General features: G+C 44.1%; 1 protein-coding gene across 7 annotated transcripts in view; it reads right to left on the bottom strand.

The window, feature by feature from the left end:
* Positions 1 to 23,739, bottom strand: part of ppargc1a (peroxisome proliferator-activated receptor gamma, coactivator 1 alpha) — a 295,993-nt gene that overhangs the window by 26,654 nt on the left and 245,600 nt on the right. For 3 of the 7 annotated variants that reach the window (XM_039609486.1, XM_039609489.1, XM_039609490.1), the window contains exon 2: positions 6,448 to 6,627. In XM_039609486.1, the coding sequence (XP_039465420.1) occupies positions 6,448 to 6,627 (180 nt within the window). Of the gene's footprint in view, positions 1 to 6,447; positions 6,628 to 8,826; positions 9,067 to 9,286; positions 9,512 to 23,739 lie in introns of those variants that run through there. The other 4 variants (XM_031756368.2, XM_039609491.1, XM_039609487.1 and 1 more) reach the window with 3 other exon arrangements.

Below are 23,739 nucleotides of genomic sequence, written 5' to 3'. Positions count from 1 at the left end.
TGACGTCTCCTTCTTAAGTCTCAGTCTAATCCAAATGGCATTTTAATACGCTCAATTTTTGCTTTTCAAAAAGTCAAACAAAAAGCGGCGTTTTTCCCTCCACGCTGACAAAATGTCTGCAAAAGCATCAGCTCCTACTGCAGCTACTGATTGGGCAGCAAGTGAGTCATCCAAGCATCGAGTCACTCATGCATCTGCAGAGCCTCCGAGAGCCTCTTGAACTATTTGAGGCCTGTGCAGACTTAAATGCTTCAGGAATAAGCTGGAGCTATGAGCATGCAGTGCACATAATAAAGCTCCTTTCAAATGTGGAGGTTTTTTTTTTTTTTTCCTCTTTTTTTTTCTTTTCCTCCAGCTCTTACAAACTGACTCTCAAACAAGGAAAAACCTTCACACGTACAGTGCAAGACTGCAATAAGACACGGACAAATGCATTTACCTAAACTGTATACCAACAACAACAAAATAGATGTTTATCAAAGAGCAGTTTCTCTCATAAACACGGAAACTTGTTTTTATTTCATTACTAACCTGTCGTGCAAGTTCGTGTGGAAGTCGTGTTACAACCAGCAGAGCCTGACAGAATATGGCAGACTAACGGGGTAGAAGACTTTTACAACTGCCGGGTTTACCAGCATAGAAATATAAGCAGGCCTTTGCTGAAGACAGGAGCAGCGTTTTGGTCCAAAACTGACAGCGTTTCACCCCAAATCGTGGCACGCACTGATTGAAGACTTGTCTCCATGCTGTTCCCCTCTTTCTCGGCATTTATATATATATTTTCCCCCATTCCACTCTGTTATTTTATAGTGCTTTCTCATTACTGGCTAGTGCTTTCTCTCTTACCTTTGCTCATCTCTCCCTATCACTCTGATCAGCTCATTTTATCTCTTTGCCTAGGAGGAGCCTGCACTTCCCGCCTTTGTTGCATTAGAGAAAGAGTATAAAAGCATTCCAGGAATCCCTGTTTATATACCTTCCTTCCACTCTAAAGTGTACACTATTAAATAATACAAGGAAAGTTGGCCTTATCACGCGGCATCGGCGCGACATGTTGCTGTGTGAGTAAGAGTATAAGTCGGTGGGTGGGAGGGGGGGGATTATTGGCTTAGTGTTTTGGCCAGGTTAAAGTGAAACAGCCCTGAAAGGCTCTTAGTGAAGATTACCCCACGTACTAAAAATAGTCATTTTCACCCAATACACACACACGCACACAGACACAGACACAGACACAGAGACAGGAAGCAAGTGTCTAACGTGATGTGTCTGGCCAGAAAAAACCCCACTATCTGATCTTAGCATTGGGCGTCTCAATTCCACAAAGACACAAACACACACATGCACACACTGAAGGCTCCGCTCTGATGAGAGAGATGGGTATCCACTTGGGGCGTGGGATCAGCTGGGGCAGGAACACCAAACCATGCCTCAATCAGCAGCAGTGGCCCAGTGGGAATATGTGTTGAGTGTGTGTGAGAGAGAGAGATGAGGGAAGGGGGGACTAGACAGGGAAGCCAAGCAGCCACCACCAGACCCAAAGATGTTTCCTTGCTCTTTTTCCAAACATTCCCTGAGGGGACTTTGTTTTGGCCATATTCACCATTCTGCTTACTATCCTTTTATTTTTTTCCCCCTCCTTTGCTCCCATCTCCCTTCCAGCCTTTCCTTCCAGAAGCGACTGTTAGGGGGCCAGAATATATTTGTTTAGCCACTGCTGCTCCAACTTGCCATGAGCCAGGGACAAATGCCTTGCCTTGGGAGTGAAAAGACAGAGAGCGGGAGAGAGGCGGAAAAGGGAGCCTACAGTGTTATGGGGCAGCGGGTTGAGAGCTCTTGTTGTGGAGTGGATCTGACAGATGCTCCGAGATGACACAGGCTTGGACAACCCATGTCGGCATCTCTCTCTACTATACATCTGCGCCTATTTGTCTGCGCTCCCTCTCATTTATGTGTCTTGAAACGGAGCGGCACAGCAGAGCTGCGGGCCTGAAAGCCGCGGCTCGCCTTCAGCTCGACAGTGATGGAGGATTTCTTCCAGCAGACAGTGCAAACAATGTCTCGGCACAGTAAAACTGAAGGGAACTCGAGATGAGGAAAGTATGGTGTATTCTAATAAGACTCACTTGAGAAAATCATATTATACAGAGGAATATGATAATTCATACACCCTTTGCTGGAGCAGTGAACTGATGCGGGTGGTGTACTCTCAAATGTCAGCATAAATTTGCAAAATAAACGCAACCGGCATTCAGCAGGGAGTAGGAACAGGGACAATAAGGGTCTCTGCTGTGTGTGTGTGTGTGTATGTGTGTGTGTGTGGGCGTGACAATTCCTCTCAGAGGGTCTATGGCTTTTTGTGCTTGTTCCTGTTTCAGCTCACAGGAGCAATAACGCCAACAAGTGTGTGAGCTAATCTGTGCTTACACAAGTAGGCAGGGCTGCTTGAGGAAAACATTTCATCACAGCATGTTTTATCAAAGCCTTCTAAAGATGACCCAATCAATCTAATCTGCCTTTACTTAAGAATAAGCGCCTGAGCATCTGTCCAATAAGGCAAAAACAAAACAAGACAAAGCACCATAATGCCTTTTGAAGGCGAGTGCCATCACATACACACACACATGCACACACACATACTGAACACACAGCATCCTGTTGGAGTAATATAAAGAGTTTTCATATGTGGCACGGCCCGCATGCATGCTCTCATGGCACGTCTCTGTATGATATCTGAATAATGCTTTAAGCCTTGGCTTCTTATTTTACTACGTACTAAGCCCACAACATTTTACTTCCAATCCAGGGGCTTTGGTTCGGGCTGGCACAAGCCCAAGGCCCTCCTGGTCTATACGTTTTGCCTGTTTCACCATCCATCTGTCCCCATGCCTCTGCATCTGTCCTGTCATTTGCTGCTCTTTCCTCTGTGTGTGTGCGTGCACCTCTTTGTTTCACTCCTCTTTATCTCACCCTTGTCCTGTCTTCCCACCTGTCCATCTATCATAAGTGCATCTCACATGTATCGAGGTATAGGCAGCCCTGACATGCCAGAAGTTACACTCAGAGCCAGTTTTCTTTCATAATAACGCAGGCTGACTCGCAGCAGAGAACAGCTGTAAATGCCTTCCCATGCATACATGTGATGTGACTGTCCCGCGTCCCCTAGGGACCGCCGCTAGGACGTCCACAGTGGAATTTGAATTAAGCCCAGACCAGTGTGACACATTTCCATCACTCAAACGGTTGACATGAAATCTGAGTGGAGACCTGCGGTTCCAAAGACACTGGGTCACACTTCTATGCTGTTATCTTTGGCAGTACATTGGGAACTTATTGGAGTAACTACCCCTCAACAACTGCAGCCCAAAATAGACCGTGGACTTTCACAGTCGGCCCGTTTTGAAGAGGTGTCAAACAAGCCGGGCCAGGAGCAATAGCTTTTATATGTCTCTCTCTCTCTCTCTCTCTCTGTGTGTGTGTGTGTGTGTGTGTGCGTGTGTGTGTGTGTGTGTTACAGAGGGAGGTGGGGGTGTATCATTCTCTACATTGGTGTCAGGGACAGTTGGGACAGTGGCAGGGAAAGGAGCAAAAGGCCAGCCAGGGGACAGCTTGTGATCTAATACCAAGCACTGCTTCCAGAACAGAACGCATATACACACAGAAACAGACACAGACAAAGTATTTTTACACACACATGCTGCTTAAAAAGTGTGCAAACACTTCCCATCGACCCCTTAATAAGAAAATAAAGACCTTCAAAGGGATGCACTCTTTTTATGCAACCAACCCAGTAAAAGCCACATATCACTTTTAACTCTTTACCCCTTGAAAGCCAACTATGAGTAACCATTTAAAGTCTGTTCTGAACTGGGCGGTTTCTGTCATGTTTCAGGCCTGCTTATAGAACAAAATGACTGCGTGTGCATCAGAGGGTGGTCTCTGGCTATGCAGCTACCCTTTGAAAAACCTGGAAACTAATCTAATGGTCGTCAAACCAAGTCTTGATTGATATACACTAATGAGTCAAAGCATGTCATTAAGGGTACAGCGGAGGTCTTCAAATGTGGCGTTATGGTGGAAAGAGTTAGCATGGCACTAGCCTGAAATGCACAGAGTCACATTAAAAGACAGGCATGCACATACGAGGCCTGTTAGTGGTGATGACAACAGCAATGGCGACTGTTCAAATGCCACTTTTTGCTCTTGTTTTTTTGTTTCTTTGCACACCCAAGCTTGGGTTTCTTTAGATTCTCCAGATAAAGCTGTGTAAAAGTGACCCACTGTATTTGTAAAAGAAGGGCCTCCATCACTTTAACCTCTTGCTGTACTCGAACCCACTTTAAGCTGGCGACGTTACCCACTCCCTGCGTGAAAATGGCCCAATGATTTCCATGATGCAACACTTCCTGTCCCAACTGTCAAGTCAGACCCTGTTTACTCATTTGCTACTGTACTGCGTCGCATTAAAATGCAACCGGAATAAACGCTCCGGTGCAAAAGAAACAGCGGGTGTTTTTCTTTCTGTCAAAGCTGCAACCCATTTCAGCAGCTGAGTCACTTAACAACTGAACGCAGGTTCAAACTTCCAGGGAGTAAACTTTAAAAAGAGGGGCCTCAGCTTGACAGCTGCACCCAGCTGTTACACGTTTTTGGAGACAGCCTTGATAATCTGCTACCTGCTTTTTCTCAGAACGCACATATAGTCTGACTCAGTGAGTGAGGTTTTTTTATTTGGAAGGAGAGGAACATGCATTAAAAAATAAAAATAAATTAAAATATACATATATATACACACACTCACAGGCTTGAAATCTAGCTAGTTATTAACAATTTCTCTAATCTTTAACTTTTCACTGGATGCTTCTCTGTTCTGTGTTGAGGCCAATCAAGGGGGTGGGGGGTGGGGTGCAGGAAGTACAGCTGCAGCCCCCAGCCTTCTGATCCTTGCCGAGCAGCAAACTTTCCTCTGTCAGATTAAGTAGGATTAACTGGGTCCTGCAGTATGATGAACTGAGTGCTTCATATGGTGACTAGAAACTTTCCAAAGATGGAAAAATCCCTGGTCAGGGAAATGTATTACTTGCTTTGAAACCCCAGTTTTCACTGCTTAATTAGAAGCCCTTCCATATTCTTGGCATAATACAATAGCTGCTGGCTTTATGAGCGCATGAAATCATCACCCGCTTACTGCGACGTACGGCGTTCGTGCGCTGTCGGACACGTGCCGTGGGTGTGCGGGAGCATGTGCACTTGTAGGCACGCAAATACGAGCTCAGGCTCACAGTGGAAGTCAGTCACAGCTTCTCGCTCAGAGCTAGTTCCCTCATCGGGGTCCTCAGTGGGTGCTAAGTTCCATTGTGTTTTAAAAACGACACACACACGCACACATATACACTCTCATTGGTATTTTTATCCATCCCCTGAGCCACTCGGTGGCTGCAAGCCATATCACTCTCAGACGACAGAGGAGCCACAGTCACACCAGCTAGTACTTAAGACCCCACCACCCCCCTTTGTGTGTGTGTGTGTGTGTTGGGGTGGTCCACAGTGGTAGAATGTGGGGCGATATAAAGGTGGTGGTGGTGGTAGTAGTGGCGGAAAGAATTTAGTCTGTTATCAACTGTTGCCTGCAAGACCACTGAGGACACGCACAGCCGCACAAAACACACAACAGAGACCCGGGGAGTGTGACTACAGGACAGCGCCACGGGTACACACATGCACTGCCTTCTCAGATGGGGTTTTTCCTCCTGAGGCGAGGCTAAAGCATCCAATCTCAGTCTTTCTTGTCTATCTCTGGCACTGATAAAGGCTTATAATGAACTGGGGACTGGAACTCAGTCCCAAGACCAATGGCTTTATGGCCTCGGCCAGATCATCACCCCCTGACGTCTATCGCCGGGTGAGAAAAGAAAGAGAGTCCAATGGAAAGAATAGGACAGAAGTGCAGAGAGAGAGAAGGAGAGAAGGAAAGAAGTGAAGCAGGGCAAAGATTAAAGTTTTACACTCCAACCTTTGAGAAGCATTTTGCAACACAGCGGACGCGTTCTTTCAGATGTGTGCCGCATTACCAACTCTGAACTGAAATAAATGCTCCAGGTTTTGATAAGGCTGTCTCCCGTCACGGCCAGGGTCCAAAAAAGGGGACAAAAGTCCTTTCGGGCTTATCGTTCCTCACACCGACTCCTCCTGCAAAAAGCGTATTTGTAAACTGGCAACAGTTGTGCATTGTGTTTGGCTTGCATTCAAGAATGCGATAGCCTGGCCGTGTTTTTATCCCAGCTCACTGCTGACCCCTCGGAGAGCAAATAATGAAATGACCGTTAATGCAAAATGTCCCACGGCACCACCGACAGCAGCAGCTAGCCATGTTATGAATAATTCACGTACAATGAGAAAGACATTAATGAAGGCCGTTAATAGTTGGATTTGTGATATTTATGTACTTACCTCAAAAAGATTGGACGCTTCGTTCCCATACTGAGCAGAAATGATCTCTGATTGGTCACTGTACCATTTGAGGCCGCCCAGGAAACTGTCTGCGTCTAAGTCACTGACATCCAGCTCTGAGAGGTCAAGTTCAGGTAAGTCTGGGCAGAGGGGCTGGTCTTCACCAACCAAGGCAGCACACTGGAGAAAAGATTAAAAAAAAGAAAAACAGCATGGATGGTTAGACAGAAATGACAGATCTTTCATGTGCAAATCAGAAAATGAATTATCTGAGCCATCCTGCAAAAGAATAGAGGGACTGGTAATCTGGGCATGACAAGGGGAACTCATACATTTGTATTATGAGCCCGAGCTTCTCGTCTTAGTGACAATTCACGTTCTAATTCCCTCATTTGATCATTCTGGATGCCTCTGCTGATCTGCCACTTTCATGTGACACACTAAGTAGCTGGAATTCATGACTTCTCTCACTGTCGCTCCATCGATAAGTAACGGAACAGCTTTTTTGACGGGCTCGTTTTTGCACAACAACGTGCAAGCCCCGCAACCTGTTTCCACTCAGCTTCTCTTCAGCCTCCCAGTGTGCTGCTTACACTGCCACTGGTAACGGCCTCCCCGCTACTAAACGCTGCCTGTTGACATTTTGTTATTCACCAGCCACTTTTATGTAATCTATCCAGTGTGTACTGTATGCAGTAGGTATTACAGCTTCCGCCACACACAAATCATCAGATGTGGGGGTGTGTGAGTGTGTTTCCCCCCTGAACCAGCAGCTGAACAAGCAAAAGTCTGCTCCTTCTGGGGAAAACTTTGAACCAGAGAATCAGTGGTCAGTAAAAAGGAAAAATAAAAATTAAAAAAACAAAATCCCCCAGAGCGGGGGATGTTTGCATGTTTACACTTTTGACTATGCAAACGCTGAACCCAGCCTGTGAACACAGCTTCATACTGTAGTCTACACACACTCCTTGACAACGCGTCTGTTTATGTATTAACGCCGGCCTTAAGAACGACATAAGAAGCCCGGATGTGTTTGGCCCGGAGCCTGAGGAGGGGTGAGAGTCGGGTTCGGCTCAGGGCAAAGCTGAGAGACGGATGCTGTGCCAAGAAGGAAAAACCGCCCAGACACCGGTGTCACAGTTCATCTGTCCTCGGAAACGCACCAACACGAATACACGATGACTTAAGACCGTGATGAGACAAATCCGTTATGTTGCGACTGCGAAGAGGAGGACAGATTCACTGCGTCTTAGGCTTCCCCCCACCCCCCGAGATGATCCAGTCAGACAAGACACGGAATGAAGAAATAGCAATAAAGCCGTTAGGATATTCAGAGGATGGACGTCCTGTGCTCAATTATCTTATGGATTTCTTAGCGAACTAATGAAATAGCGCCGCCAGACAGACAGTCAGGGTGCACCACAGCGCTCCGGTGATTTACGCACGCACCGCGCATAAAAGCACCTGCTACAGAGATTATTAAAGGAAGGAGCGCGGCGCTGATTGACAGTTAAATAGCAGGGCTTTAATACGTGCATACATTTTTTAACAGGATCGATCGGCTGAAGGAGGACGCGCACATTGGTAGGGTTGAGAGTGGAAACTAAAATCGCAGTCCAAAAAAACAGAAAAGAAAAGAAAAAAACGATGCTCTCCTGGAGCGTACCTGGAAGTAAGTGCAAAGGAGGGTGTCCGAATGACAAACCGGTCTGCAAAACACACACACACGTACATATACAAACACACACACACACACACAGAGCCGCATTTTAATTAGATAAGAGCTGATTTCTTTCTCATAATCTGATCACGCAGACCACAAAATCGCAGCCGTGCAGCCGGATTGCAGTCATGTAGTTACTGTGAAAAACCCTCTCTGAGGCATCACTGAGATAATGAACGCAGACAAGTACCTCTGTATAACAAGCTGGGTGGACTCGGAAGATTAAGGGGGTAAAAAAGGGGGGACGAATAAGTATCCTTTTGATGTGCGTTATTGTCTGCATGCGCTTTAACCAGGTAAAGTAAGCTGCATAAAAAAAGACAGGAGCAATAGTGAGCTAATGACTTGGATGAAGCGTTTAAAATCAGCAGAATGTTGTAAATAAATTTGCAAGAACACGGAATGATCTACTCTAGCTGGACGCGATGTTGCCGTCCAGCCAGGGCAGCATTCCTCCGGCAGGAATGTTGGCACACAGACGTGGTACCGGTACCGTTAATATTAAGATGCTCCTGCGCAATGCCAGATACCCGGTGCCTCAGTGTGGACAACCTTTGCACTTGCCTTTGGAAAAAAAAAAAATCACCTGCGCTATCCGGACACAGCACATCAAAGGGATTATTTTCGTCTTTGGATTTCATGCGTCAGCGAAATACCTGACTTTGAGACATTTCAGTCATTTCGGCACGAAAACCTTCTCGGCACCGGAGCGCGTACAGTCCGCGGTTGGAAAGATATCCGCCAGCTTGCAAGCACTTGCTCCGACTAAACAGGGATCCTACGTGGAGAGCAATGGTCCCGAGCCCGTGCACGCGTTACAACAACTACATCTTTAACTGGGCTGAAAAGGGAGATTCCGCACATTCCCTCCACTTGTCATATATTCCCGTGTCGTATATCCCTCGCATCCTCAACCGTGTCCAGACGCGCACTAAGCCACGAACAGCACCGGCAACAGAGGAGGAGGAAGAGGAGGAGAGAGAGAGAGAGAGTGAGAGAGTGCAGACTTATGTGGAGACCATCGTGCCAGTGTTGTCCATCGTTCCAGAGGGGAGAAAAAAAAAGTCCAGAGGGCTAGAAAGATGAAAGAAGCCGGATTTTATTTGATGCGCTCACCTCTAATTCTCTCCACACCGAGTCCTGGTTACACCTGTCCCACGCCATCCAGCCACTGAATGACGCTCCGAAAAATTAAACAAAAAAGAAAAAAAAAAAGAAAAAAAGGGGGGGAAAGAAACCAAGTAAAAAAAAAAAGGAAATCCACACACGCTTCCCACTCGCTCTCACACAGGCAACTGCTGCCCCTCGCCGAGAATGAACCGAGGGCACCTGTCTTACAACTGCTTTCCATCACATGACAAAGCTATTAAAAGTAGGCAGGGGAGTGACTCCGCGTCCACACACTACTCGCCAGTGACGCGCGCTGAGCAGGCGGGGTCTGGCTGCGCACATAGTAAAATCCTTTCCGTGCACTGCAAAAAATGCCAAACTCAAAACCCATCTATCCATATGCCGGGAGGGGGGCGGGGGGGCATTATGAAAATAGGTTAAGAAGGGTGGTTGGTGGGATTTGCACAGACTAAAAAGAGCAGTCCTTAATTCAATTTACTTGCTTTACTGGAAGATTAACTAGAAAGAAAGAAAGAAATCAGTAAGATTCTGGATGTGACTTGTGTCTCAGCCTCGTGATCTCAGTTTGTTTGCAAATGTGCAAGGCATATTGATATTACAATTCTTCTGCAGCAACTTAATAGTAACTGTATCACTGATTCCAGGAAAACTTGAAGACCATATAATGGAGAAAGCAAAAGTCAAATGATGTCTCACCAGCACCGTAAAGCACAATTTAATGAGTTTAAGCACCAGTGCAATCTGTCATATTAAGTTTCAGCTTTGTAATTACAGTTTTTTTTCTCTCCACAATAAGCAAAGAACATATTGCATTTTCTGCTGCATGAAACGATTGTTCATTTAAAGTACTTTTCTCAGCCTGAGCTGTTCCTGTTTTACAACCCCTCCCCATGCCCGCGGCTCTCTTTTTTCCCCCTGCAGACATGCTGTTGTGATATGCGCAGAATGTGGTTTGGCACCGTCTTACTGAAATAAGCCAGTCTCTGCCTAAAAGATATGTCATCTGGTCGGCAGCACATTCTGATCCGAATCCTGCAGAGACTGTTCGGCGTTAATGGTGCCCTCGCAGATGTGCATGCTACACTTTCATGCACACCTACATCAAGAACACAGAAGCTGCAGGATTTAGGGTTAGAGGATGCAGTGTCCATGATTTTCAGAAAGAACCATCATACCGCAGGATGATTTCCTCACTCCCTCAGAGTACATTTTTAAATGAGGCTGTTGCGCGTGTTGTCCTTGCAACCTTGTTTATGTGTTTCTTTTCTTTTCTTTCTTCACTGACAGCGATTCTCAGAGGTTTTCTCGACTTCATGCAGCAATGCAGCCATAAAAAATTGGTTGTGCAGAGTGATAAACCGTTTCCCTCTTTACTTCTTAGAGTAGACTAGACTATATCTTTATTGTCATTACCATACATTTATCATGCAGTGCAGTCATATATGGTTTGCAGCTCTACATGTGTTCAAAAGATTAAGTTAAAGGTATAAAAATAAACATAAATAGTAAGAAAGAAAATGCAACAATACTGTGCAGCGGTTCAGCAGCATCTGGTGTGAAAATGCACAGTGGCTGATATTCACAAATCAACTCTGCGGTGTTTACTTAAAGACTCACTGCCATGCTCTTTGTACACCTAATCATATTACTGACCAATTAACCTAATTAGCTGTGAGATCTTCAACCGGGTCAGGCAGCTGTGAAAGTGGTGATGTCATCAAATCCAAACAGAGTATTCAATTCAACAGTCACGAGGATTACTCACGAGGCATTATTTTCTGTAAATATGGGGGTTAAATAATTTGAAATCCTTCCTTTTACATTCTACACAACTTCCCAGTTTTCTAATAAACAGGTTTGTTCTTTCATGATTGTAAAAAAAAGAGAAAAAAAGAAAAAATGGCTTTGTTTTTTTTGTCATATAATATATAATACAAAGAAGGTAATTCTGCCTTTTGGAAAGTAATTCTTTGTCCATTCAGAGGCAATAAAGAAAAGGACAGGTGGCAGTATTAACCATGTATACAGTGTAAACAAGAGGTGTATAGGCAACAGTGCCTCGGTAAAATAAAAACAAAAGCTTTGTGGACATTTCAAACAGAGTGGTTTTTCTGTTGGAGCACTGACAGGAATTCAGCAGGAGTAATTCACTGTGTGCTAAATGTTATTGTCTCCCTTTCATCATCCATTACAGCTCAGTTCTGCACTGAAGCCGTCAGGAGTTAAGCGTCAGTCGGGAATTTTCTCAGCGTTTTAATGAAATATGCTATTACAAACCCACACTATTGCATTAGACTGTAAACAAATAGCGCTTGTTAAGATGTAAGCTTTTTCTTGTTTGGATATTATTCTCGGGAAACAACTTCAATTCTGACAATACATTTCTGCAATAAGAAACTCGCTCTATGGGATATTCCAACCCCTATCCGATTGTGTGTGCGTGTGCGTTGTAAGTCTGTTAAGCCCACCTGCATGCAAGGAGCAGCTGCCTCCCAATATTAGTGATCCACATACAATAAATCTCATTAAACACAAAATTGCACACAAAGCTGGAAGTGCAAATTGTAAATTGCACCGATTATGTTCAAGGAAAACCAGTGTATGCTCAGCGTGCGTGCGTGTGTGCGTGCATACCATATGAGTGTGTGTATGTTACGCTCATAGGCATCTGAGGGCATGTGTACCACTAAATCTATACATCTGCCTCGCCACGCGTGCCCAGAGATGCCAACCAGGAGCCAAGGCGAAACCTGATCGGAGCAGGTGGCGTGTGCAGTGACCTCACAGAGCCCAGATGGACCAGCACTACACAGTTAGTAATATAGGGGCAACATGGGAGTGACATGGAGAGTAAAGGTAGGCGGCTTTGTGAGTGCGGCACGGATAAAACGCTCAACGACCTGGACTTAAGTCCTTCTGTAATCAAAGAAAAAAAAACGTGTAGATGAAGTGGCTCGACACTGTTTGTGTGTGTTAGTGCAATGACAGGAGATACCGGTCGGATAGACACTTTAAGGCTCATGGTTTACTAAAAAAAACAAAAAAACAAACCTTGGTAAGAGACCGAAGCCGGTAAATGATATTTCTCCCTCTCCTGAAGCAGCATGTGAGTCACAGTCAAATGGCTTATCTGATTGTACTCTTCATGCCAATTAAGACTACAGAAGCTAAATATAGATGTACTATGATTTTCTTTCTTGAATGGCCTTTGATTCATTTTTTTTGTTGTTGTTTTTTCTGCGAACACTTTCTTGCTGTAGGCTGGGTGTTTATGTATGCAGTGGTGGAGATGTTTGTAGATATAGGAGTCGTTTCAAAAGATGTGTGGGGGGGTAAAAAAACGGGGCCCTACTGAAGTACAGGTAATCTTTGAAATGCCACAGCTTTTGTTTCAGTTGCAGAGAGCTGATAATGAATGGCTAAGTACGGGGGGAGACTGACGCAGGCTTGTGCAGAATGAGAAATAGGTAATGTTTAGTAGCCCACGTCAGAGGAGAAAGTCGGGCCAAAGCACTGCGAGCTACGGGACCAACATCACGACGTGTTCAATCATTCTGCTCCCGCGAATGGCCCGGGGGTCTTCGCTTTCTCACCACCCTTGCGTTTAGCTGCTCTTATAGATATCACCTCGCAAGAGGCCCAAATCTACAAGATGGAGTGTGAAGAGTTGCTGGCACCTATTTGATGCATAGCATGTCTTAAACACGCCTGCTGACGGTTTGAATATTGCAAACTGCAGAGCGTTAACCTGCTTCAAGATGAACCATAAAGAAAGAAAGAAAAGCGACCGCTGATCAAGTCTCTAAAAAAAATCAAGCAATGTGATCTCTGTTAAACAAGAAACGTACCTGCTTTCACAAGGAGCCAAACTACAGGGGGTTTTTTTAAAAAAAGGATTAGAGGAATTCAATGAAAAGTCAGTTGACAAGTGAAGTCATCAAAGCCAAAATGGGTCTAATCCACAGATAATTATCTTTGTTTGAATATTCAACATGGCCTGACTCGTGGAACAGAGCCGCCTATTTGCATTTCTGGTCTTAGATTGAATCTGATATTAACATTTTTATTTAGGAGCAGAATTTACATAGACGAGTTCTGCGGGTGAAATTAAGATCACGAGTCGACTCCGAACGCATCCTGTTTAAATCCGCGTCAGCTGTGACTTAAACTTTAAGTGGCCATGTCTTGTTTTGCTTTATCTCTAAATTGTGTCACTGGCCCTTTGAGAGTGTGCTGCTGCACACCATGGGTGTGTGTGTGTGTGAGTGAGTGTGTGTGTGTGTGTGTCTGGGGGGGGGGGCGTGATTCATATCACTTTGTTACATGTCATTGCTCCCAACTGAATCCATCCTAGCATCTGGCCATTTTAATACATGGTGGCTGGATTCATATGAATTAATTGAGGGCAGAGGTAAAGCAGAGTGCTGCATCTATTCATGTGCCACTCAGGCCTATAATAAGACAGCTTATGCTTGGCATGGCTCGCTGTCGGTGGATGTGCTTTCCGATCTTCGGTGCACGGGGTCGTTTTTCCACTGGATGAGTCATATTGTTTTCTCCTTATTAGGGGACAGAGGAGGAAGTGGTCACATTTCGCAACAGTCAAATGCTCTACAATAACATAGGATGTAATGCCATACAGAACTGGCTACAGGAAATGTAATGGATACACAGTGCATGCATGGCCTTTTGATATGGTGTCGAATTAATATACTGGGCTGCGTTCAAAGTAGGCTTTGCTAAACCCCCAAAAAGAGACAAAATGCAAATGGGTTAGACTTTTAAATGTATGGCAACTTTTTAAAAACTGTTTTCATCTTTTACCTCTCAGCACTACAGTGCATGTCCACACATCTGCTCAGGCTCCATAGGCTGCCAACTCATGCATTATAAGTGAGATAAACAGTGTGACGCTACAAATTATGCCGACGCTCGCCCCCTTTGACATACAGTAAGCTAGTGCGTTCTCCCCCTGTGAAGATTTTTACATCGCCTCTCTTTGTAGTGCCCTTCAGAGGACCCGTTGCCTCGCCGCCCTGCGTGCAAGCATGTAATCCTTTCCATCAATGAACTCCACTGTGTCATTTAGCCACTCTCAGGATGGCGGCTACTTTCCCCACGGAGCGTCCAGCCCATATTATTAAGGCAAATGGCATGAAGAGGCTAGGGCCAGTTAGACATGGCTGAGACTTGGAATTGAAAATAGCATCAGTCCCATGCAGGGACTGGTAAACACAAAAAAGGAGCCTGGGGCGCAGCGCAGGACCACCCTCCCCCTTTTCCTTACTCCAGCTCTGTTTTTTGTTTTTTTTTGGGAGGAGCTGGAGAATAAGCAGCAGCGGCCATTCCTCCACCACCACCACCATCACCAGCCCCCCTCCCGTCACTATGCTCAAATATTATCACGGTCACATGGCAAAGTGAGTTGTAGGCTCCCTCCGAAGCCGCGTGTTGTGGTGCTGTTGTTGGGCTTGTGAGTCATGCAAGATGCATGTAGAAAGTGGCAGCAGAGAGAGAGAGAGAGAGAGAGAGAGAGAGAGAGAGAGAGAGGGTAACTGCGAGCACGGGCCTGGTGTGAAATGCATCTTGGTGGAGAACTAGCGCTCTGTGTAGGGACTTGTGAGGCACTTTGTGTTTTGCTTGGGTATAGCACTCACAAGGAATATTAAAATTTATGGACCATGAGGGTTTGGGTTGCGAGCGCGCGCACACATAAACAAGACTCGCACACTCCCTGTGCTTAAAATGCTTCATACCCCGAAACTTTGAAATTGCTGTAAAATCCAAACAGATGCCACATGCCCAAAGATGTAACTAGAGGAAATGAGATGCACTTGTTTCGCAGTCAAATATATATATACATATAAATTTTATTATTTTTCTTCCTACTGAAAGGGCATGTGAAAATAGTGCTTGTCATGCTGTTTATCCACTAAGGCAGTTTTTGAAGTTTAATGCAAAGTTTAAGCTGGTGAGCCAAAAAGCCGTGGCCTGTAAAAACGGATCTGTGCAGCACAGTAATCTAGGTTTCATACAGGCAACAGAAGAACAGGAGTGCCAGTTTTCTGCTTGTTGGATCGTGTTTAACAAAGTGAAAATACGTTCACGGGGTCTCATCACTGAGGTACGGGCAAATTTAGGTGCATTTTTTTTCTTCTGCAAACTGCAAAAAGATCTCCAGTGAGACTCAAGAGTCGGAGGGGGGGGCACAGCACAACAGATGTTGCTTGATTTCTAAAATAATAGAGAGGCATGGCTCAATGCCTTGACAGCACAGTCCTTATGAACTCTTAACACTGGAAGAGTGCCAAGGAAGAATTAGGTCAGCTAAAGTGCGCTGCGCCTTGTGGAACTCCACATTAAAACAGCATCAGGGGAAAAGGCGGGAGGGGGGCGTGTTTAGTGGCGCACAGGTAGAAATTTTTGGAATAGCACAACCGGGTTTTTTTGTTTTTTGTGCTTCAACTCACTCTTGTATCACAGAAACGTGAGCAGAAACGTTACACCCCTGAGTCCAGACTGCAGCCTAATTATTTTGAGCAATGAAAAGAGAAGAAAAAGGGGGGAATATGAGAGAGCGGGGGGGAGAGAGAGAGAGGGAAAAATGCATGCGAATTGCAATTCTTTCATACAGCCTGCTGCATACGGGGTGTATAACCACAAGCCTGAAAAAAATCCTTACAGCACAATAAAACTGATTGTATCATCACCTTTTTTTCCCCTTACAGGGTGCATTTCTACTAGTCTTCACATCACCTCCTAAAAGGAGCTTGTAGTGCTGGAGTACACAGTGACGTTAAAAAAAATACAAAGTAAAATAAAAAATAATAATAAGGATGAAGAAAAAAGGGATGAGAGGAAAGAGAAGACACAGTCAATACCCATTTTTTGCCAAGGCATCCTAGTGAAAAAGAGCAAAGAGACAAAAGGAGCAGATGGATGGAGATGGAGCTAACGCTGAAAGAGAGTGTGACAGGGAGTAACAAAAGCAAGAGGGAGCTGCTGTGAGTGATAGAAAGCGTTGGACAAAGACGGGCATGAATTAGAGGCAGATATGGAAGGAAGGGAAGGAAGATGGAAGCCTAAGTACAGGAAGGCGTGATTGGGGGGGACAGGAAGTATCGGCCTTGACAAAGGGTCAGAGCGATGGGAGGCCGGCGACCGTCTCCCCGCGCTCTCCGAAGCTGTTCCATCTCTCATCTGAAAGATAAGCCACCTCACGATCCCCCGCTTGATTTCCCAGTGCCAGTCTGTCCACACCCAGTATCTCAGGGTTAAATCTAGTGGTTACACTCCCATCCCGCGCATATTCCAGTCACGCTCTGATATCTTTCTGCTTACGACGGGTATCTGCCTCACATGTCCTGCGTGTTCGTTTATGGGAAGGTCTAGATTTTCACACACAGACATACGCACACAGGACCCCGCTACCACCAGCATGACCTCGTTGCCCCCTCGCGACTGTCACATTTTTGGAAGTAAAACCGAGTTGCAAAAATACTCCCCCCACTCTCCCTCTCTCTCGTTAGCAACAACAACTAAGAGATAATGAGATGCGGATTTGAAGACGACAGAAAGTAATTGGTTTTGATGTGTGTAAAATCGTGATTTTAACTGGACATGATATTCAAATGACTTGGCAGCCGTCCATCAGCACGAAAGCGTGTGTAAGCACATTGCAGGTCCCGGGCTGAGCAATAATGCTGGCTTTTTCCTCGTGAGTAAGCAACCTCAGTGTTTTTGGCAACCAAAGCGTTCCTCGGTTTTTCCACTCAGACGTCGTTATGCCCCGAGCCGTTTCCACTGTCTGGAAAATAAAAGCGATTTTCATCACTTATTTTCAGGATATCTGATCATCAGTGGTTGAAATCTACGGCGTTGGGGAAGTGTCAGGCTGTCGCTCAGTCAGCCAACCCTTGCCCTGGCTTCCCTGTCCCTGTAGCCTCTTCTCCCGATGCCTTTCATAATCCCTCGTTGTGTGCTTTTGTGGTCGTCTGTGTCCACCGGGACTGTCATCAGTGCCACAATAAACAGGATTAATCAGCACTGGCATTGGGCACTTTGGTCCAGATGACGCGTGTAATTAAGGAGTAATTGGCATGTCATCTGTACATGAGAAAATATGACGTGCGCGGGCCAGATGTAGCCGTCGCGCCGCCCTGCAACAAGCCGTGCTTGGAACAACTGTGTCCTCAAAGGCTTTTCTGAAGAGAGACATAACTTCCTTTGCAGTGCTGACACTCGCTTCCTTAACATCTTTATTCAAGCCTGCGAGCTCCCTCGTATTGTAATTCACTTGCTTATTCATTTATTTACATGCTAACACACTTAAACTCTAATTTGCTAACTTATTCATTTATTTACATGCTAACCCACTTACTGCCGCTTGCATTCAGCAACTTATTCATTTATCCACATCCAGGATGACACAGTTACTTCCTTGAGAATTCATTTATGCACGTAGGAAGTCACTTATGTTCTCGCCAGCTTAATTAAGAGGCCCCTTCTCTTTTCACTTCACACAAAAGGATGGGTTTATGCGGCTCAATATATACTGTAGCTGCACACAATGGTAGATGGCCGAGATGGCCTTTTATGTTTAGGGTCATGCCGGCTGCAACAATAGGTCTGAACTGCCCTTATCTCTCCTTGTAAACGTGAGGCTCTGGGATAAAGTCGGAGCCCGATTTCATGGCTCACGAGGGAGGCGTCGGGATGAACATAACTGAGGGGAGTTTTTTTTTTTATTTTCTCATATACCTTATGTTTTACTGGTTGTAAGACAAGCCAGAAATATATATATACATATATATATCGCAAGAAAGACAGGAAATCACCACCAGGCTTTAGCATAATACTCTATCTAAGCTCCATGAAACACAGCAAAGACTCATCCCTGTTTATTATTATCCTATTCTTACTTGGAGTATCTGCAGCCATTTATCAGTGCAAATGCAATTTTGAATTATATTAACATAAGTAACATTAGGTATTCTAAACTTTCACCGCATCCTCTCTTTAAATTCAATTGCTCCAGGATTATTAAAGGTGTGCCAAAGTAAATAAATACTGCGACTCATATGTGTCTGTAACGCAATTTTGAACACGGCAAAAGAATAAATAAATAAATAAATAAAAGTGGGCAATGAAAGCCCAGCATCAGTGAAACAAAGTTTGGGCATAAAGCTGGTAGGAGGGCTATGCTTGGCAGGGAGCGAGGTCAGCCATGCATTTGGCTGGTAACCTCAGATAGCTGCTGGCTAATTTGCAGTATGCCCTCAATCGCAACAGAAAGCCTAGAGCCACGCTGAGGGGAGAGAGGGTGGCCATAACGGCAAAGCAAATGGCTCATAGAGATATCCCAGTTGTTTTTCATCACATCAATTTCACGCCTTTGCTGCCAGTTTTTCAGAAATGTGACAAGATGGAGACAGGGATGAAAAAGGAGGAGGAAAAAGAAAGCAGGGAGGGGAAAAAAAAGGGACGGGGAGATAGTGAGAAGAAACAAAACGATGAGCTTGGAGATGCATTAAGATGGCAATGTTAATCTCGATGTTAATCTCGAGGCCTGTTCCTGGTGCAAGTGAAGTCATGCTGTCAGAGCTGTCACGAGAACAAACAAATGGAAGGGGAAAAAAAATCTCTTAAGCTAATATCTTCACTGACAACGATGCCCACATCTCAATTTACTGATGCAATGCAGGAGTTCCTCTGGCAATTCACTTGTTTCCTTCTGGTATGTTTGCAGAGAACTGAGAAAAAATAATTTGCTTTGAGTGCAATAAGACTTGCTTCCTTACTACGCCTTTACTAAAACTGTGCTTTTACTTCCTAGAAGCACAGCTGCTGATTAATGTTACCTGTGGAATTTACTGATGTTGAGTCAACGTTTTCCACTGAGCTTCTATTAACTGTGAACCAGTGACGCACTACAACTAAAAGTCCTACTACTTCTTTCATTGCATTCTTCTATGGGCTACCTTCTCTGTGTCGTGCTTCTTAGGAAAATTACCCAGTTCCCAAAAACTTCCACTAAATTCCAAAAGATGTTACAGCTATCACAAGGTTTTATCTACAGTGCAAACATGTCTGTTTATACAGGTCGACATGGCAGATATTTAACCTGAGAATTACTTTATGGTCTCTTGACCAAACACATTTTATTGCAGTTTGCATAATTCCAGTCTTTCATCTGGTAAAACCTTCAAACAAGCCGTGTCTTATGGAGCATTATGGCACAATAAGCACCAACGTGTATAGCAGCACATGTAAGCTCTATCAGACTATCTAATTATTAATCCCTATAAACAGATATCTTTACATGAGTTTGTACGGACTTTGTAGGCAGGTGGCGAGATTTTTGCCACGGCGAGTTTTGTCACATGCAGTTTGTAGACCATTATAGTCCAAGGACTACTGGCAAATTACATCCGAGGAGGCTTTCGTTGTAGTACACACAGTCCCTGTCCAAACGAGGGACCTCGTCTGATAAAATATAATCTTGTAAACGGTGGTATTTTTACTGGCTTCTTAAAATTATATGAAGATTATATGAACTCCCTTAGGCAAGATTTCTTGTAATTTCTTTAGTTATAATTTCGGAGTAGTTCTCCAGACTTCTTGAAAAATGTTGGCAATGATGTTGGCTGCCTTTTGTTCTGTTCTCTGTCGAGATGATCTCACACTGCTTCAATAATTTTTAGGTCCAAACTCTGGGGAGGCCAATCCATGATAGTTCTTTACTGTTTGTTTTCTATCCAGGTGTGCTTTTACTGCACTGGCAGCCTGTTTGTCATGCTGAAAAATGAGGCAGTTTCTAATCAGACGCTTTGCACACAATATTGCATGTTGGATCCAAATCTGACATTCATAACTCAACACTCAACAAAATTGAGCCTCAAACTATGAATAGCCTCCAACTTGTTTTACAGATGGCTCACTGTTGCACCTTTTCTCTACCAATTTGAAGAAAAAAAAATCAAGATTGGAGGAGGTCAGGAGAGAGTACAACTGGACTGAAAATTCTACTGATTTTCTGTTACAATTCTTGTGTAATTTGGCACCTTCTGCCTCCTGTTTCTTTAGGATAGGACTTTTTGATGCCGTTCATTCACTATAGTTTTATAAGCCGGACTCTTCTTCTGTCCTCCATTTGTCCACTTTCCTCAAAGTGCTTACTAAACACTATTCTGTGATATGCCATGTTTTCTTTTTCATGTTATCTTTGGCAGTTTTCATAGATCGAACAAAAAAATTGGAACAAATGATGTGTTTCTGTGACAGACCGCTAGTAACAAAGCACTCAAATATGCAGTTTAAAATTGGTTCTTTGCTAAGTTGTCTGTTATGTGTAGACACAACACTGTTGTCGCCTCTTGGGCTAGGTGCCTTTATTATGCTTGAATGAGTCATAGGTCAGTGTAAGGTGGCTTAACAAACAAAAAAACATTCCTCTGAAAATGGTCGGGTAAAAGCAATGGACTGAAAATGAGTGAAAAAGCAGACAATGTTCAAAGAAAAACTTTGAAAGACCACTTTAAAAATCAGAACAAAGTCTGGCTTCTTGGAAGTAAAATATAAAACAATGAGGGATGCTCAAGACTTTTGCACAAACCTGCATAGACTCACGCAGCGCAGATAAACAGCAGGAAGCCCAGGACTGATAAAAAGTCAGTGTTTCTGCTGAGAGTCTGATGGAGTTCTTCGTGAATAGCTAACTAGAATCAAACTCATTGGAAAATCTTCCATCCAATATAATTAATGACAGTGCATTTTTAATTACCCCTATGCAGCAGTAGGCTCTACAGCTTTTGTTTATTGAGCCCCACTGATACCCATATTAACAAAGTTAGGTTAATGATAGAGGTATTTTACTTAATAGCATTTTTATTACTCCCACCAAGAATGAAGCAATTAATTAACAATGGGCGAATTAAGTTCCTCTCCTGTAATGGCCTACCAACACAGGACATCATTACCAATCGTCAAAATAATTCATAAAGCGATGACTCAGGTGGCAGGACGGTGATGGGAAAAATGAATATTCCCCGGCATACGTCTGATTTTTCATTTTAGAATGGAATAAATTATGGATAAGGTCTGTCAGTGGACATGTTGGTGGTACTGCATGCAGAGTGAGCCAAGGGATCAAAGATGCAGTACGTTAAGTCACAGATGTGACATAGATTTTCCAGTGGGAGGGGAAAAAAAAGAAAGTCTTGCTTCACATTAGGAGCAGGTGACTTTTATCTGAATAGATAAAGCAGTGAATTAAAGATACACGGAACAAATACAAAAAAGGAGAGATGGGGAAAAGTGAGGGAGAGCACCGAATGTTCAAGAAATGACATCGAATAATGGACCTCAAAGACATATATGAAAGCACATAATCTTTTAAGCTTGCATTTGAAGGTAATCTCCCATTAAAAGAACACTAGCTATTTCTTTGTGGAAGGGGAAATGCAAAGACAGCAGAACTGATGGGGACTATTGGTGTGACTTTGAATAGAGGAAAGACTGAAATGGCAAAAAGGTGCAATTTCTCAGGCGCCGGACTTCTGTGGTAAATTCTTTCATTCCAACAGAACTACTAAAAACAGTGGCTGCTGAGAAATATAATCCTCCACCCCCAACCTCCCAACACACAAACACACACTGAGCCCAAGTACACATGCAACAAAGAGGAAGAGATTAAAGCATTAATTCAGTGAGAGGGAATAGGATCCTGGCATAAATTTAGAGTTAATGTTTTGGGGTTATCTTCTCTGCTGACTGCCGTTTCTACTCTCCGTACTCCATTGCACTCCACATACAAATGTAAATCAGGGTTACACCCTGTATCCTATAACATATAACGCCGTAAACTCTTGTTTTTCTTTGATAAGCTCTGTACGTATGTGTGTGCGTGCGTGTGCGTGTGTGTATGCGTGTGTGTTTGCAGTGACAACAGGTGAACATGGAAAAATACCAAGCCATCTATGTGCATGTATGTATATTTGTGTGAAAGGTTGCCTGTGAATGTGGGTATTTACATCGCAGACAGAAAGTTTTATGTTGCAGCACTTGGCTTGCAGAAAGAAAAAAGGCACCAAAGAGAGAGCCTTGTTTGTTTGCTTGTCGCTGCTGGGTGGGGCGTACCTTACCAGGCGCACCGGCTTCCTCCTGGCGTCACACTGGATACCAGCTGGTGTGTGCTGGGGCGCCGCAACGCATCGTGCCAGTGTCACAAACGAAGGGGAAAGTGGGTGCCTCATCATATCGAAAACTATCCTGGCAGCCTCCGTTCCTCATTAAAAATGCACTAACGCTGAACGCTCCCATTAATTTAAGCAGGCTGTATTTAGCGAGGGTAGCCTCATGTACAGTCTATAAAACACAGCAATTAAAGCAGGTAATTTTGGCTTCATCAAGGCCCAGCCGAGCGTAATGGGCCAGAAATGTGAAAAATTCCTCTAGCAGCCAAAGCTCGACGTGTGAACAGCTAGGATGCTGCCCATAGCACAAAGACAGATATGGAACTAGAAGATGACATGATTTAATCTCGCTCCTGGCTGATAATGGAAAGAAAATCTGTTAATGTTCTAGCTACGGTGTTGAAGATAATCATCTCTGTGGTTTCAATTCTTATTTCAAGACATCAGTCATCCTAATATAGAATAGAAAATGAGGTAGAAGGGTATCATGATAGACACAATACTAATAAGAGAGAGAGCACCTACCACGATGATAACACAAATGTAGAGGCAATGAAACATAAATGGCCCCGGCAAGAACAGATGCGGCTTATTTGAGGTGTTTTGTGTTGTATTTTGTAAGCAGCGTACAGCAAATGTTGTGTAAGGTGGAGGATATTCGATTATAGCATCTGTCATGACATCATTACGACTCCTGCTTGAACTTCTTATAGCTTCAAGGAGAAGTGCTAAGATGCAAGCTGCCAAAGCATGCTTTCAACTGCAACCCGAGTAGGTTACAACGTGGAGAGATCACATGTGCAGACTTCAAGACTTTGCTCAAAGGGAGGGACAGAATAGCTCACATTGTATCATCCCATAGCAACAACTTTCTTTTTTCCCCCCTTCTTCTCGCGTTTGAAGCTAGCACAAACATATAAATGTTTTAGGTTTGTGCCATTTATCTATAGAGCGCATCCCACAGAAGACTGAAATATAGGAAACACTTTAGGTCTTTTAGTTTTTGCTTAAATTTGAAAACATACCAGCCACTAGTGACAAAACACCAAGGCATAGTTGGTCACGTGTCCAGTACTGAGGTCAGAAAGACTGTAGAAAAATACTGCAGAAAAATTTGAAAAGACATAGAATCAAATGACTACTTTGTTTCCCTACTAGTAAATGCATGTGCTGTCTCCAACCTTTGTGTACTATGCAGAACTGAAGAAGCCTTTTAGATGAGAGGTGAAACATCTTCAAGAACCT

The sequence above is a fragment of the Oreochromis aureus genome, linkage group 3 (assembly GCF_013358895.1).
Source record: "Oreochromis aureus strain Israel breed Guangdong linkage group 3, ZZ_aureus, whole genome shotgun sequence".
NCBI classification, from domain to species: Eukaryota; Metazoa; Chordata; class Actinopteri; order Cichliformes; family Cichlidae; genus Oreochromis; species Oreochromis aureus.
This window is presented reverse-complemented; position numbering and strand designations above follow the sequence as displayed.